This window comes from Heterodontus francisci, chromosome 9, assembly GCF_036365525.1.
Source record: "Heterodontus francisci isolate sHetFra1 chromosome 9, sHetFra1.hap1, whole genome shotgun sequence".
NCBI classification, from domain to species: Eukaryota; Metazoa; Chordata; class Chondrichthyes; order Heterodontiformes; family Heterodontidae; genus Heterodontus; species Heterodontus francisci.
The window spans coordinates 47,173,964-47,190,573 of NC_090379.1; the positions used below are offsets into that span (position 1 = coordinate 47,173,964).

Sequence of the window (16,610 nt, forward strand, 5' to 3'; positions counted from 1 at the left end):
ATATTTTTAAGGCAGAGTTAGATAGATTCTTGATAAGTAAGTGGGTGAAAGGTTATCGGGGATAGACGGGAATGTGGAGTTGAGATTACAATCAGATCAGCTATGATCTTATTGAATGGTGGAGCAGGCTCGAGGGGCCAGTGGCCTACTCCTGCTCCTAATTCGTATGTAACTGGAGTAATGCCAAGTTGTTTCACAAATTTTGCTGTTCAGGGCTGTCTAAAGCTCAACGAGCAATAAATCCATCCTGGGAACTTTTTTGCGTGACACTACAGGAAATAAAATCAAGCAGGGATGCAGGATTTATTTTAATAGTGAGGCTGAGAACTTTCTAGCAGGACATCCTCCCTCACGTTACCACAGTAAGTCTTGAAAGTTAACTCAGGATGCTGGTCTACTACTGCCTGAAGATGAAAATTACAATATGTCTCTGGAATGGGATTTGAAATCTTTCATTAGACTACCTCCTGGAGGGTTTCTAAGGCAGATAGACTGAGGAAGGGGTGGAGATGGATGATTTTAGAGGTTGAAACAGGACATGAAGTCAGAAACCCAGCTCGGGGTGAGACTCCTCATCACAAAGGGAAATGAGGATAAACCAGAAAATTATAAACCAATTACTTCAACTGGTGATAACCTACTGGGATCTACACTACAGGATCAAATTAAAAGTGCCCGGAGAACCATTAGCTGCTAATGGTTACTCAAAGATTTCTATGAGGCAGATCATATTTGAAGACCTATCAAAAAGGTAAAATACAGGAAATCAATGGATGTGCTTTATATGAATTTTTAAAAGCATTTGATAATGTCGAGCTCGACATTATTCCTGACAGCAGCCCACTACCCCCCACCAACCATCTGCTGTTCTTCCTCTGCTCCTCCATGCACTTACCTGAGGACAACTACCAGCAAAACAAGCCATTGTTAAATGGTTGTCTGAAATGGGTAAGCTGCCTATAGTTGAATGGCAGGCATAGGCAGCTGACCCACATTATTTAGTTGAGCCTCAAGACCTAATGTAGAGGAGGTCTTGGGGCCACTGGATCAGATGTGCATTGCCTATGCTGCACCAAGTGTAGATTTGAAAGTGGGTACGAAAAGATAGCTGAAGTCAGTGGGAGACTTGAAGTCTTTTCTGTGAAAACTGTTCACCCTAGTCTACAACAGCTGGGCATCAATCAAGAAGTCTGATAGGGTGGCTACTGCCAGAGGACAAGAATACCGAACACCAGACCCTGCAGACCAGTAGTGCTGCAGTGCAGGGGGAAAGGAGATGACACCATTACGGGCCTCCCAGCTACAAGCCCGCAACTTAAAAAATGCACCAGAACTCAGCTGTGATTGTGAGTATAATTTCAAGTTAAAAACGTTGATGAGAACGCAATGGGAATCACAGCGTATTCCTGGTTAGACAGTGAATTTTAGCCTCCTGTATTTTGTGAAATTACTTTAGGTACATGCTTCTTTCGATGATTCTTCCATCCTAACCCTTGATACGGGACATAAAGGCATTCGGTACCGGACAGTGGACAGACCGGCTAAAAACCAGACTGTCCGGTATAAAACCAGACAAATGGCCACCCTAAAGTGAGATGTTTGACTGCCCATTTCTCCCAGTGCAAATCATGTGCGCATTACTTCCTACTTTGTCACTTGGAGTGAGAAAGGGAGGAATCAGACAGGGAGCAGAAGTCCAAAGCAACCAACGCATGCAACAACCGGAGCTGATCATAGTCCCTGAATAGCAGCTTGGCGGACAGGCTTCGTAAAGATAATGACAGTTTTCAGCCCTTAAAGCAATGCTGTTGCTGACAGTAGTTGGTGCCCATATGTGGAGAGTCCCTGCATGCGTTGGTGTCAACAGCGGCAGTACACTGGGAATCCCCTGTTGTGTGCTCTGTGAGGGCATTTGCATAATTGCTAGAGATTTAAATAGCGGTTTTGGGCTGGTATTGAATGGGGGGAAGTGGTTAACTTGAGTTGGGGGTCTAACGATGCTGATACTGGACCCTGTTGGTTGGAAGCCATGTAAAGAATGGAGGCATGGCTGAAAGGTGCAAATGCTGATTTCCAGTGTGCTATTGATGCTACTTTAAAAGGAACAGATGAACTTTCAGGTTTGTGAGGTCGTCAATGTTTCTTTGATAGGATAAAGGTCAGTGCCTTTGCAAGTTCAGTCAGCATGGAGGAGGTGGTTGCAGGCAGTAAAGTATGTTCACATAAAAGTGCTTATAAAGTGTTCTGTATCTGACAGTTAAGCATAGCCTATAGGGACCAGCGAATTTCTATCTACCACCCTGTGAATACGGACAAAGCGGAGGCAATGAACAAGTTCTCACATGGGTGGACTGAAAACGATAACACATTTCACATTGTGCCATGCTGTGTTTAGCTGTTGAGGCATTAAACATTTATTATTACCATTTGCTGAGCAAAAGGCATGAGTGCTTAGAGCCAGACATTTTGACTAAAGGTCCAGGGACAACATAGCAAAGTGAAAAAGAACCAGTAAAATAAGCTAATAGAGTGGACAACAAAAATAATATATTTATGAAGTAATTTTTTCAGAGCTGTATAATCCAACAGGTGGTGCATATAGAATATTTTTTTTTCCTAACTGGAAAAGATGAACTGAAGCCTCGAAGGCCGATCTTGCCTAAGGGAGTGAGAGAGCAGGGTGTGGTCATATGAGGAACATCTCTGATGCCGCAATGCTATGACCTTACAAACCTCTTAAAAGAAAAGGTTATTCCTCTACCCCCTCCCTTTCCTGTGGTATAAACAGGTTGACCTGTGCCAGCTCAATCAAGAGGTGCGTGAAGGATGTGTACTGCAAAGGAAAGGCAACAACTTCCATTTGTTCAAAATATCTTTACAATGGCTTCAACGTTTTGATTTAAATACCTTGGCATTTAATAAGCTCCAAGCCCCCCTCCTCCTGTATATTACAAACAAATGGAGCCTAGTTCTAGTTATGAATTAATGAGAACGTGCTGTGCGATATAATTGCCAAATCCAGCGTGCCTAATGATAGTTTACTCTGGCTGATGCACCTCAGGTGCAAACTTATGCTATATATTCTTGAATTTTTCATCCACGAATTTTTGTTCACTGATGTTTGGCTCTTACACTTACATGTGAGTACATTTTAATTTGAAATAATTGAAAACAATTTAATATAGTTTACACCTTTTAGTTTACAAATCTAAATGACTTTGGGCATTATTTGAGAGCTGAGTGTATGTAAGGGACGTTTCTCTCTGTTTTTTGTGTGTTGGAAGTCTGTGTATTTGAGGCATTTATAAATAGCTCAGCTGTTGGATGACAGAATGAGACTTAATTGGGAGGCGGAGGTCATCTGTTAGTGTTTTTTTTATTTCAAGGACTGTGGGCATCACTGGCAAGGTCAGCATTTATTGCCCATCCCTAACTGCTCTTGAGAAGGTACTGGTGAGCCACCTCCTTGAACCACAGTAGTCCATATGGTGTAGGTACCCCCACAGTGCTGTTAGGAAGGGAGTTCCAGATATTGACCCAGCGACAGTGAAAAAACGGCGATATAGTTCCAAGTCAGGATGGTGTGTGGCTTGGAGGGTAACTTGCAGGTGGTGGTGTTCCTATGCATCTGCTGCCCTTGTTTTTCTAGGTGGTAGAAGTTGCGGGTTTGGAAGATGCTGTTAAAGGAGCCTTGGTGAGTTGCTGCAGTGCATCTTGTAGATGGCACACATTGCTGCCACTGTGCGTCAGTGTTGGAGGGAGTGAATGTTGAAGGTGGTGAATGGGGAGACAATCAAGTTGCTTTGTCCTGGATGGTGTCAAGCTTCTTGAGTGTTGTTGGAGCTGCACTCATTCAGGTAAGTGGAGAGTATTCCATTACACACCTGACTTGTACCTTATAGATGGTGCACAGGCTTTGGGGAGTCAGGAGGTGAGTTACTCACCGCAGAATATTAGTGTTTAATAAGTTCCATTAATGGATGTTAAATACCTGCTGGTTGAAGGTAATAGGGTGAACAGGTGTTGGATGTTAATTAGTTAATTGTACTCAAATGTATATATAAAGAAGAGCCAGCCAGCAGTGGGAGGGGTATTAGTATTAGGGGTGGAGTAGTAAGTTCTGTGGCAAGCAATAAACAGTCTCCATCAAAGCATCCTAGTCTGAGTGTCTTCTTGACAAACAGACTTGGAAGTTTCCCTAACACAGAATTTGAAGCCTCTGACCTGCTCTTGTAGCCACAGTACTTATATGGCTGGTCCAGTTCAGTCTCTGGTCAATGGTAACCCCCAGGATGCTGATAGTATGTTGATGTTACAGGAAGCTTGGGAATCTACTCTTTCTGACTAAGGCTAAAGTGGAAGGTAAGCATTGCTGTGGCAACTGTTATGTACTTGATGTTGTCTAGTTAGTCGGTAAAGCATAAAAATACACTTGGGTTAGAGCAGGAGGGGACCTGCGAAATTTTGAATGATGTCATCGGTGGAGTTTTAAGTTTTCATGGCGTACATTTTTGTTGAGAAGACCCAATGATTTGCATAAGAGTGTGTTATATAGATTTTAGGAACTTACACAAAAAATGTATCCCCTTGACTGTGGGTTGCTAGGGTTCAGCATAAAAAAATTCTGTTTGAAAATAATAGGCTTAATCATTAGGAATAAGCATTAAAAAAATGCAATTTTAAAAACAAAATGTCGGACAACTGGGAGGTTATCATTGCAGGCAGGAAATTGAGTTACAGAAGTTAGATCATATACACAAAGGAAGGTGATTGTTGGAGGCCATTCATCGCAGCCCTTGGACATCGCTACAGAAGTACCTCAGGACAGTGTCCAAGGCCCAATCATCAGCTGCTTCATCATTGACCTTCCCTCCATCTTAAGGTCAGAAGTGGGGATGTTCGCTGATTGCACAGTGTTCAGTTCTTTTTGCAATTCCTCAGATAATGAAGAAGTCCATGCCTGCATGCAGCAAGGCCTAGACAACAACCTGGCTTGGGTTGGTAAGTGGCAAGTAACATTTGCACCACAGAAGTGCCAGGCAGTGACCATTTCCAAGAAGAGATAACCTAACCACTTCCAGTTGACATTCGATGGCATAACCAAAGCAAGATGGATTAGAACCAGTCAGCATCAATCATTTCATTTAACCTTTTATAATGAAAAAAAATTAAAGTTGAGAAATGCTGTTTGTTCAGATACGTACATTGATATCATTTTTGTGGCACCAACACATGCAGGGAATGAGCTAGGTATACACAATAGGCATACTTATTGTTTTTGCAGCAAGGTCAGTTCCAAGAGTTGTATGACTGGCCATTGTGATATCACTGTGTGTCAATCAAGGCCTAATGGAAACACTTGTAGGCGTTTTGATCCCAACAATACATGAGAATGTCAGCACACAAGGTCCCATGCAGGCACCCCTTCAACTCAAATATTTGACAGGAAAGCCATGCTTACAGATCACTTCCTTCCAGGTCATATGAGGAAAGTTCCAAAATTGTTACATTTAAGAGAGAAGCCCATGTAAGTCTGGATTAGGTACCAATTCAATGACTTAGAAAATTGTTTAAATTTGAGAGAATTACAGAACTCTTGCAATAAATGATTACATTTCTGCCTTTTAAAGTTTTTGGTAGCAAAAGTAAAACGTGAATAAAATTAATCAAATTCTTGCAGTTTAAAAGCACTATAGATGTCAGGCTATCATGTGATTTTCAAAAAATTCCTTAACTGGTCCTTGAGACTTGTAGAATTTGTGTGCATTGAGAAAACAAGGCATTCCTTCAAAACAGGAAAAATCAATATTTGTAGAATTATCTGACAAAAAATTGTCAGTATAACATCCTTAATTGCCCTTGAGAAAGTGGTGAGCTGCCTCCTTGAACTGCTGCAGCGATTTCCTGGGGTTTAGATGATTGGCCTTCAACAACCACAACCATCTTTGTTTTGTTCTAGCTCTGACTCCAACCAGTGGGGAGTATTCCCTTTGGTTCCCATTGACTTCAATTTTTCGAGGGTTTCTTGATGCCATACTTGGTCAAATGCTGCCTTGATGTCAAGGGCAGTCACTCTCACCTCCATAATTCAGCTATTTTGTCCATGTTTCAGCTATGGCTGTAATGAGATCTGGAGCTGAGTGGCCCTGGCGAAACCCAAACTGAGCATTGGTGAGCAGGTTGTTGCTGAGTAAGTGCTGCTTGATAATCCACAGTAAACTGATGGGGTGGTAATTGTCCGGATTGGATTTGTCCTGCTTTTTATGGACAGGGTGGCGCAGTGGTTAGCACCGCAGCCTCACAGCTCCAGCGACCCAGGTTCAATTCTGGGTACTGCCTGTGTGGAGTTTGCAAGTTCTCCCTGTGTCTGCGTGGGTTTCCTCCGGGTGCTCCGGTTTCCTCCCACATGCCAAAAGACTTGCAGGTTGATAGGTAAATTGGCCATTATAAATTGCCCCTAGTATAGGTAGGTGGTAGGGAAATATAGGGACAGGTGGGGATGTGGTAGGAATATGGGATTGGTGTAGGATTAGTATAAATGGGTGGTTGATGGTCGGCACAGACTCGGTGGGCCGAAGGGCCTGTTTCAGTGCTGTATCTCTAACTAATGTTAGAGATTGGAAGTACTGTAAGTATGCAGATGGACCCTGTGTTGTATGGAGGCTGCATAATTCTGGATAGTTTTAAGTTTTTTATTTGGTGTTGGTGGGTCCCAGTTAAAAATGATTGCAGTCTATAAGTTGGATTGAACATTCTTAATAGAGGAGAAAACCAATAGCATCTGAGTTACATGCAGGTCTTATGTGGCTGAAATGTAACTTTTTTCACCTACCCATTGGCTCAGTCACTCAGGTGAGAAATACTGAACTACATAAAGGATGCACTCAGCCAAAATAAAGCTCATAGCTGTCCATCCATGAGGAAAAAGGGGAATAAGAGAGACAGAGGGAGAATATGGGACTGGGTTTTCTCTGCTTTCAATCCTAAGCTAGCCTCTTTTTGAGGTGCTAAGCAGAGGAAAATGAGCAAAGACCCATGCTTCAGGATTTCTGCTTCATTCACATTTCACGCATGGTAGTGGAGCCGGCAGGGACTGCTCCACGGTGCCTCAGAGATACTGATATATTAATATTCTAAGTAAGGTCAATCAACATCATACTGGGCTGCAGCCATGTTTTTTTCACTTCCTGTGGTTACAGACTGCCCTATTTAAATTGGGTGCTGTTTGATTATATGGTGTGTTTCAAAACTGATGAATTGAAAGCCACAAAGTTGTTAAGTGATGAATCAGCCTTTTTTTTGTACATTTTGCAAATTGTGAAGTTTGGTGCTATTGGCACAACATTTTATGGAGGGCTGCCTGCCTCATGTCTCTGAACCATCCCATTTATCATATTCTTACGCATGTGCTATTGGGGGAAAATAAGAAAAAATCATTTTTGAATGCCAGAAAGTCTTGCATTATCAGAGGAGAAGGACACCTCCCTAGTGTTGCCCTGCTTGCTGAATAAATTGGCCCCGCAGTCCTTTCTGGACAGAATAGTAATGTCTTTGCAGCCTTTGATTCAGGAAGAGGTCGTCCAGTGGTTAAGTACCTTGCTGAATGAGGGCCTGCATTCAGTCAGGCATGGAGCTGCCAGTGGAAATCGGGATTGCTCCTTCTGGACAAGAACAACTTTGCCAAACAGTCAGATTGGAAGGCAGAGCAAATATAGACCTGTTAAGGCACAAGCAAATATTGCAAGGCTAGTTTGCATCTATTTAACGCAAAGAGTCTTGCAAGTAAGGCAGATGAATTGAGGGCGTTGATTAACGCATGGGAATATTATATTATTGCTATCACAGAGACATGGCTGAGGGAAGAACAGGACTGGCAGCTCAATATTCCAGGGTATAGAATCTTCAGGCATAACAAGGGAGGGTGTAAAAGAAGAGGTGGCATTGCACTATTGATCAAGGAGTCAATTACAGCAGTAAGGAGGGATGATATCTTAGAAGGTTCCTCAAATGAGGCCATATGGGTAGAATTTAAAAACAAAAAGTGGGCAATCACTTGGCTGGGAGTGTACTACAGGCCTCCAAACAGTCAGGAAGAGATAGAGGAGCAGATATGTAGGCAAATCTCAGAGGGGTGTAAAAATAATAGGGTAATAATAGTAGGGGATTTCGACTTCCCCAATATTAACTGGGATAGTCTTAGGGCAAAAGGCTTAAAGGGGGAGGAATTCTTAAAGTGCATCCAGGAGAGTTTTTTGACCCAGCACGTAGAAGAGAAGGGGCGGTACTGGACCTAATCTTAGGGAATAATGCCGGACAAGTGGTAGAAGTGTCAGTGGGGGAGCATTTTGGGGATAGTGACCATAACTCTGTAAGATTTAAGGTAGCTATGGAAAAGGACAAAGATGGACTGGGGGAAGGCCAATTTCAATATGATGAAACAAGATCTGGCTAAAGTGGACTGAAAGTAGCTATTTGTAGCAAAGTCTACATCAGACCAGCGGGAGTCATTCAAAAAGGAAATAGTGAGAGTTCAGGGCCAACATGTTCCCGTAAAGGTGAAGGGGAGGACAAACAAGTCCAGGAAACCCTGGATGTCAAGGATTGCATAAGGGAAAAAAAGGAGGCTTATGTCAGATTCAGAGGGCTAAAAACAGCGGAGGCTCTAGAGGAGTATAGAAAGTGTAGTGGGGTACTTAAAGTAATTAGGAGAGCGAAGAGGGGGCATGAAACAACACTGGCGGGCAAGATAAAGGAAAATCCCAAGGCGTATATAAGTATATTAAGGGCAAGAGGATAAACAGGGAAAGAATAGGGTCCATTAAGGACCAAAGTGGCAATCTGTGTGTGGAGCCAGAGGATGTAGGTGAGGTTTTAAATGATTACTTTTCATCTGTGTTCACTATGGAGAAGGACGATGTAGGTGTAGAGATCAGGGAGAGGGATTGTGATATACTTGAACAAATTAGCATTGAAAGGGAGGAGGTATTAGCGGTTTTAGCGGGCTTAAAAGTGGATAAATCCCCAAGCCCAGATGAGATGTATCCCAGGCTGCTATGTGAGGCAGGGGAGGAGATTGCAGGGGCTCTGACACAAATTTGCAAATCCTCTTTGGCCACAGGAGAGGTGCCAGGGGACTGGAGGACAGTGAATGTGGTATCATTATTCAAGAAGGGTAGTAGGGATAAACCAGGTAATTACAGGCCAGTGAGTCTAACATCAGTGGTAGGGAAACTATTGGAAAAAATTCTGAAGGACAGGATTAATCTCCACTTGGAGAGGCATGGATTAATCAAGGATAGTCAGCATGGCTTTGTCAGGGGGAGATCATGTCTAACAAATTTGATTGAATTTTTCGAGGAGGTGACTAGGTGTGCAGATGAGCGTAAAGCAGTTGATGTAATCTACATGGACTTCAGTAAGGCTTTTGATAAGGTCCCGCAAGGGAGATTGGTTGAGTAGGTAAGAGCCCATGGGATCCAGGGCAATTTGGCAAATTGGATCCAAAATTGGATTAGTGGCAGGAGGCAGAGGGTGATGGTTGAGGATTGCTTTTGCAACTGGAGGCCTGGGACCAGTGGTGTACCGCAGGGATCGGTGCTGGGACCCTTGCTGTTTGTAGTGTACATTAATGATTTAGACGTGAATACAGGAGGCATGAGCAGTAAGTTTGCTGATGACACGAAAATTGGTGGTGTCATAAATAGTGAGGAGGAAAGCCTTGGCTTTCAGGACGATATAGATGGGCTGGTAAGATGGGCAGAGCTGTGGCAAATGGAATTTAATCCTGACAAGTGTGAGGTGATGTATTTTGGGAGGTCTAACAAGCAAGGAAATATATAATGGTAGGACCCTAGGAAGTACAGAGGGTCAGATGGACCTTGGTGTACTTGTCCAGAGATCACTGAAAGCAGCAGCACAGATAGATAAGGTGGTTAGGAAGGCACATGGGATACTTGCCTTTATTAGCTGAGGCATAGAATATAAGAGCAGGGAGGTTATGATGGAGCTGTATAAAACGCTAGTTAGGCCACAGCTGGAGTACTGTGTACAGTTCTGATCATCACACTACAGGAAGGATGTGTTTGCACTGGAGAAGGTGCACAGGAGATTCACCAGGATGTTGCCTGGACTGGAGCATTTCAGCTATGAAGAGAGACTGGATAGGCTAGGGTTGTTTTCCTTAGAGCAGAGAAGGCTGAGTGGGGACCTGATTGGGAAATATACAAAATTATGAGGGGCGTAGATAGGAAGAAACTTTTTCCTTAGCGGAGGTGTCAATAACCAGGGGGCATAGATTTAAGGTAAGGGGCAGGAGGTTTAGAGGGGATTTGAGGAGAAATATTTTCACCCAGAGGGTGGCTGGAATCTGTAATGCACTGCCTGAGGGGGTGGCAGGAACCCTCACAACATTTAAGAAGTATTTCGATGAGCACTTGAAATGCCATAGCATACAAAGCTTTGGGCCAGGTGCTGGAAAATGCGATTAGAATAGATAGGTGCTTGATGGCTGGCACAGTGGGCCGAAGGGCCTGTTTCTGCGCTGTATAACTCTATACAGCTGACGTGGAGCTAATGATGTATGCTAGCTTGCGAGTCAATATTATGTGATTAAAGAGGATGGAGTGTAGAGTAAATATAAGTGTTATTACTACCCCTGAGCTGGAGCCATTTCCCCTTGAGGTTCTAGCCTAGTATTTATATGGCATGCTCCTCCAAATGGTGTTAGACCATGTAAGCTTGCTGCTTTCTTCTTGTCCACCACCCCAAGATCCCCAGTCCAGATTTGGATATATAACTCTTGCTGTGCACTGCCATTTACAAAAACAGAAGGACAATTCCACTACCTCACAATGGCTGTAATGAATCTCCCCATGTGTGAATGTACATTCTGTAGGGTTTGTGAGTTCAGAAATATGCAGCATGCAGTTATTAGGTGTTGACAACTGGTTGTCCTGGGTATCGTTATGTAGAAGGAGGTGGTCAGAGGTACACAGTGGAGCATTGTGGGCACCCATGGGAAGGTGTACAGTAAATTAAGGAATGTATAAGTAGGAAGTGAGAGATTTTTAGTTGTTGAGAATTTGTAGCCAGGGTAGGAGAACATGACTTCCTGCCTCTGCTCCTCTTCAGCAGCAAGACAATGACAGTGACTTCCTCAAGGCAGGGAGCCCTGCTTCTTCCAGCAGTACTGCAAAACATGACATGAAACACCCCAGGCAGGCAGAAAAATAATGCGATTCCGAAAACAACCAATCCATGGAAAACATACAATTCCAAATGCCCTCTGCCCTTCGAACCCTGAATGCCTTCATGTTATTGTAGTGGCCAGCCTCACATAAATTGATTTAATAATCTATCAACTGTGAAATAAAAAGTGTTCTAAAGTTAATCAGAATGGACTATATTTTCTTCATTTTTGAATGAGGGGATTTCCCCCAGATCTCCATAGGAATACAAATCCCAGTGAATGCTGTGTGGGGCAACATTGGAAGGAATGTTTTTTTTTAAAGAGATACAGCACTGAAACAGGCCCTTCGGCCCACCGAGTCTGTGCTGACCATCAACCACCCATTTATACTAATCCTACACTAATCCCATATTCCTACCACATCCCCACCTGTCCCTATATTTCCCTACCAGCTACCTATACTAGGGACAATTTATAATGGCCAATTAACCTATCAACCTGCAAGTCTTTGGCATGTTGGAGGAAACCGGAGCACCCAGAGGAAACCCACGCAGACACAGGCAGTACCCAGAATTGAACCCGGGTCGCTGGAGCTGTGAGGCTGCGGTGCGCGCCACTGTGCCGTTTTGTGTCTGAACTGAATGTAAGTACTACTAATTCCTTCAAAATGTGTTTAGAAGAAACTAAAAGTGACACAAATCAACAGTACTGCTTTAATTTACATGAAGTAACTTTGCAAATCAATTCTTATTACACAAGGAATTGAAAGCTGTTTAGATACTGTTAGAGACAGATCAACATAGTAGAGATTTGTAGTTAGTCCTTCTGTACTCCTAATAAAGAATGTAATAAACAGTACAATTTCCCTCGATTATGATCATTTCTAGCCTTGGTAAAGTGAATCAGCACCTGTATTATCTGGTTATAATACTGTCTGGTATAACCAGCACTGTGTGCTCTTTTCTTAACAGATAAAAATAGTCTATAAATATGTATTTTATCTGACCTTTTTGTCCCTTCAGTTTTCTATTTTTGTCTTTTGAAAGTAGTTCTGTGGATCCTGGCAATTTTCACCAAAGTGGCCATTCTTCATCTGCAAGCCCAAAGGCTACTTGTCTATTGAGGAATCGCAGTTGAGCCTGATTCTGATCTCATCTGATGCCTCACACAGACCAAGAATCTAAACTGGGATCTTCCTCATCAGTATGGCTCACAGCACACATTTATCTGCCAAGCTCCTGATCATAGTTTTAGTCCGCCATACTGCTAAATCCTGGTTCATATCACAGTAGGGTTTATCCCTACTGGAGTGAATCACTTAAAACCACCATCACAGCAATTTATATTTATTTGGCGCCTTTACCGTAATAAAACATACCAAGGCACTTCACAGGAGCATTATAAAACAAAACATGACACCAAGTCATATGAGATATTAGGTAAGATGACCAAAAGCTTAGTCAAAGACAGAGGTTTAAGGAGTCCATGGATGTGCTTTGTTGGTCCATGGGTGTGGCTTGTACAACCTCAAGTGAGACCGCTGACAAATTCAGTCTTTCTCAGTTGTAATTGTCCGTCTCTTTTTCAAGTTGCAGTCACCTCATTTGTAACTGAATCCTAGCTAACTCATCTGAGAGCTATCAGGATCACTCTTTTCTTCCTCAAGGTTAAAATGCCGAGCCAACACTTAAATCATTTCTGCCTTTTTAGCTTTTGATTTTAAACTAGCCCCCACTTGCTCTGTTACAGCTATTAACGCCTCCACCTTTAACTGTTTTAAATCATTGAGAGTCAAATCTTCTCTCCGCAAAGGCTTGAGTGTTAAAACTAGAGATGCTGACTTTTCTTTGAGTACAGCAAAAGTAATTGTGAAATCTTGCTCATTTAAATTCTAGCAAATTCCAATGTACCTGTTTTACAGCCTCTAAATTCATATCCGGGATAAGCCCCTCAATTTATTATAACCTCTAAGACCGTTAACGTTAAAACACGAGATATGAACTCCCCAGACCAATTTAAAGAATTACACAAGATTTCACGTTTTAAAATGTTTATTATGACCACTGGAGTAAAAAATCACCATTAACTGAGTCAGCGGCGCTTGAGATGGCTTGGCCATGTGAGCGGCATGGAAGATGGCAGGATCCCCAAAGACACATTGTACAGCGAGCTCGCCACTGGTATCAGACCCACCGGCCGTCCATGTCTCCGCTATAAAGACGTCTGCAAACGCGACATGAAATCGTGTGACATTGATCACAAGTCGTGGGAGTCAGTTGCCAGCATTCGCCAGAGCTGGCGGGCAGCCATAAAGACAGGGCTAAATTGTGGCAAGTCGAAGAGACTTAGTAGTTGGCAGGAAAAAAGACAGAGGCGCAAGGGGAGAGCCAACTGTGCAACAGCCCCGACAAACAAATTTTTCTGCAGCACCTGTGGAAGAGCCTGTCACTCCAGAATTGGCCTTTATAGCCACTCCAGGCGCTGCTTCACAAACCACTGACCACCTCCAGGTGCGTATCCATTGTCTCTCGAGACAAGGAGGCCCAAAAAGAAAAAAAAGAACTAAATAGTACTTTATAAGTAGCTGATCTTCCAAATTACAGAGGAAGGTATTTTCTTCACTAATTAAAACACTTGAAAATCTCACACCACATTTATACATTACACAGTCCTCCATGATGCGAAATCTTTGCAGCTAAAAATCCCAAACTCCTCCCAGTTGCAATGGGTTGGATATCCCAGACCTTCTCAATGTCAATGTCCTCTTTGCTGACTTCGTCTGAGCACTTTCAACCTGGACATCTGTGAATAAGGTGATCCTGTTGGTCTTTTCCTTCTCCGCAAAGCTCAACTTTCAAATCAGGTTTGAATCTTAGAAGACTGATACAGTGAAAGGCTGCAGAGAGTGGGTGGTCCCTCTCGCTCCCTCCTGAGGCAGCCGCAGCTGGTCATTGGCTTCCGGTCTTCCCTACAGCCTGTAGATTTCTCAAAGTCTGTAGGATTTACCCAGGGACAAAAGGTCAATAGTCATTTGCTTTTTCAATATGCAGAGCCTACAAATCTGGCCACAACAGAGCCACCCAGGCTTTCCTTTGTTTCCAGGTGTTAGCAATTGAAATTTGCATTTGCAATGTGGTTGACTCTTAACTATCCTCTGAAATGGCCTAGCAAGCCATTCAGTTGTTCAAAACAGCTACACAAAAGTTGAAAAGGAATAAAACCGGACGGAACACCCAGCATTGACTTAGGTGCCGGAAACGCCATAGGCAAACCCAACCGCGTTGCCATTCCTTCACTGTCGCTGGATCAAAATCCTGGAACTCCTCCCTCACAGCACTGTGGGTGTACCTGCACCAGATGGACTGCAGCAGTTCACGAAGGTAGCTCACCACCTTCTCCAGGGCAATTAGGGATGAGCAACAAATGCTGGCCTTGCCAGTGACGCCCACATTCCATGACAGAATTTTAAAAGATTCAGAGCCACTGGTTCCTTGTTCAGGATCTGAAAGTCTGAGTTAGTGAAACCTATTGTTCTTCAGGTGATACAATCTTGCCTTCTGCTTTTCAAAAAGGTCTTTCATCTGGGTTCTTTGTTGTCCTAGTAACCGAGATCCCTGTCTTGTCTTTAAGCAGAGGTGATGTGAGGTCACACGACTTCTCTCGCTCCATCTTACACTACATTAAATCACAGTTTTTAAAATAATCATGTTATAAAGTCCAATATTCATAACGGGCACGGGGTGGAAATCCTATCTTGGAGAAAAAAATAGATACATTGTGCATTCTCCATCCAATGAGTGTCTCTGTGGTTGGGAGTAAACAAATATTTCACCAAGCAAATACCAGTTTACAGCTCCAGGTTTAACTCTTCAGCCATCTTGGAGTGAATCATATCTTATCTTTAATCTTTTAAGTATTTTCCTTTGGTTGCAATGTCTGCAGCCAAGAATTGATTTTGGTGCTGTGTACTACACTGTTTTTTATACTGTAATTTAAGATATTTTAACTCCTTTTTCAAATTTAGAAATAAAGCGGAGAAATATTGGGTTTGTACGAATAAGGCAGCTTTGAAGCTTGGGTAGGAGAATTATATTTTAGTAGAAGCATTTTCGAATCCTATGCCTTGTTCAGATTCAATAAAATGATTTCATAACAAAATTGACTAATTTGGTTTACTATCCTGAGTTAGTATGTTGTGGAAGCAAAACAGGATTGAAAACAAGTAATTAGGGTGGCCCAGAGGATTTACAGTAAATACTGGAATTCTATCCAGCGATCCGCAGTCTAAATCCTAATCTATAATAATAAAGTTATTGTTTGTCCGCATTTTCAGAGTGTTCGGCGGGTGGAACCTGGCATATGCGTGTGGTTACTGGGCCCCAGCTCTCGCTGCTCCCGGCCTCGGTTACTGGGCTCTGGCTCTCACTGCTCCCGGCCTCGGTTACTGGGCTCTGGCTCTGACTGCTCCCGGCTTCGGTTACTGGGCTCCGGCTATCGTTGCTCCCGGCCTCGGTTACTGAGCTCTGGCTCTCACTGGTCCCGGCCTCGGTTACTGGGCCCCGGCTCTCGCTGCACCCGGCCTCGGTTACTGGGCCCCGGCTCTTGCTGCACCCGGCCTCGGTTACTGGGCCCCGGCTCTCGCTGCACCCAGCCTCGGTTACTGGGCCCCGGCTCTCGCTGCACCCAGCCTCGGTTACTGGGCCCCGGCTCTCGCTGCACCCAGCCTCGGTTACTGGGCCCCGGCTCTCGCTGCACCCAGCCTCAGTTACTGGGCTCCGGTTCTCACTGCCTCCCTGGCCTGGGTTACTGGGCTCCGGCTCTCACTGCTCCCGACCGCAGTTACTGAGTTCCGGCTCTCACTGCTCCTGGCCTTGGGCTCTCGCTGCTCTTGGCCTTGGTTACTGAGCTCTGGCTCTCGCTGTTCCCAGCCTCGGTTACTGGTCTCCGGCTCTCACTGCGCCCGGCCTCGATTACTGGTCTCCGGCTCTCACTGTTCCAGGCCTCGGTTACTGGGCTCCGGCTCTCACTGTTCCAGGCCTCGGTTACTGGGCTCTGGGTCTCACTCCTCCCGGCTCTGGGCTCTCGCTGCCCCTCCCCCCCCCCCCCCCGGCCTCGGTTTCTGAGCTCCGGCTCTCACTGCTTCCGGCCTCGGTTTCTGAGCTCCGGCTCTCACTGCTTCTGGCCTCGGTTACTGGGCTCCGGCTCTCACTGCCTCTGGCCTCGGTTACTGGGCTCCGGCTCTCACTGCTTCCGGCCTCGGTTACTGAGCTCCGGTTCTCACTGCTTCCGGCCTCGGTTACTGGGCTCCGGCTCTCACTGCTTCTGGCCTCGGTTACTGGGCTCCGGCTCTCGCTGCTTCTGGCCTTGTTTACTGGTCTCCGGCTCTCACTGCTTCCGGCCTCGGTTACCGGGCTCGGCTCTC

General features: G+C 44.3%; 1 protein-coding gene across 1 annotated transcript in view; it reads left to right on the forward strand.

Moving 5' to 3' along the window:
* Positions 1-2,062: 2,062 nt before the first annotated feature.
* traf3 (TNF receptor-associated factor 3) overlaps positions 2,063-16,610 on the forward strand; it is a 108,756-nt gene continuing 94,208 nt past the window's right edge. The window contains exon 1 of the mRNA XM_068038965.1: positions 2,063-2,120. Within this exon, the coding sequence (XP_067895066.1) occupies positions 2,109-2,120 (12 nt within the window). The 5' untranslated portion in view covers positions 2,063-2,108. The remainder of the gene's footprint in view (positions 2,121-16,610) is intronic.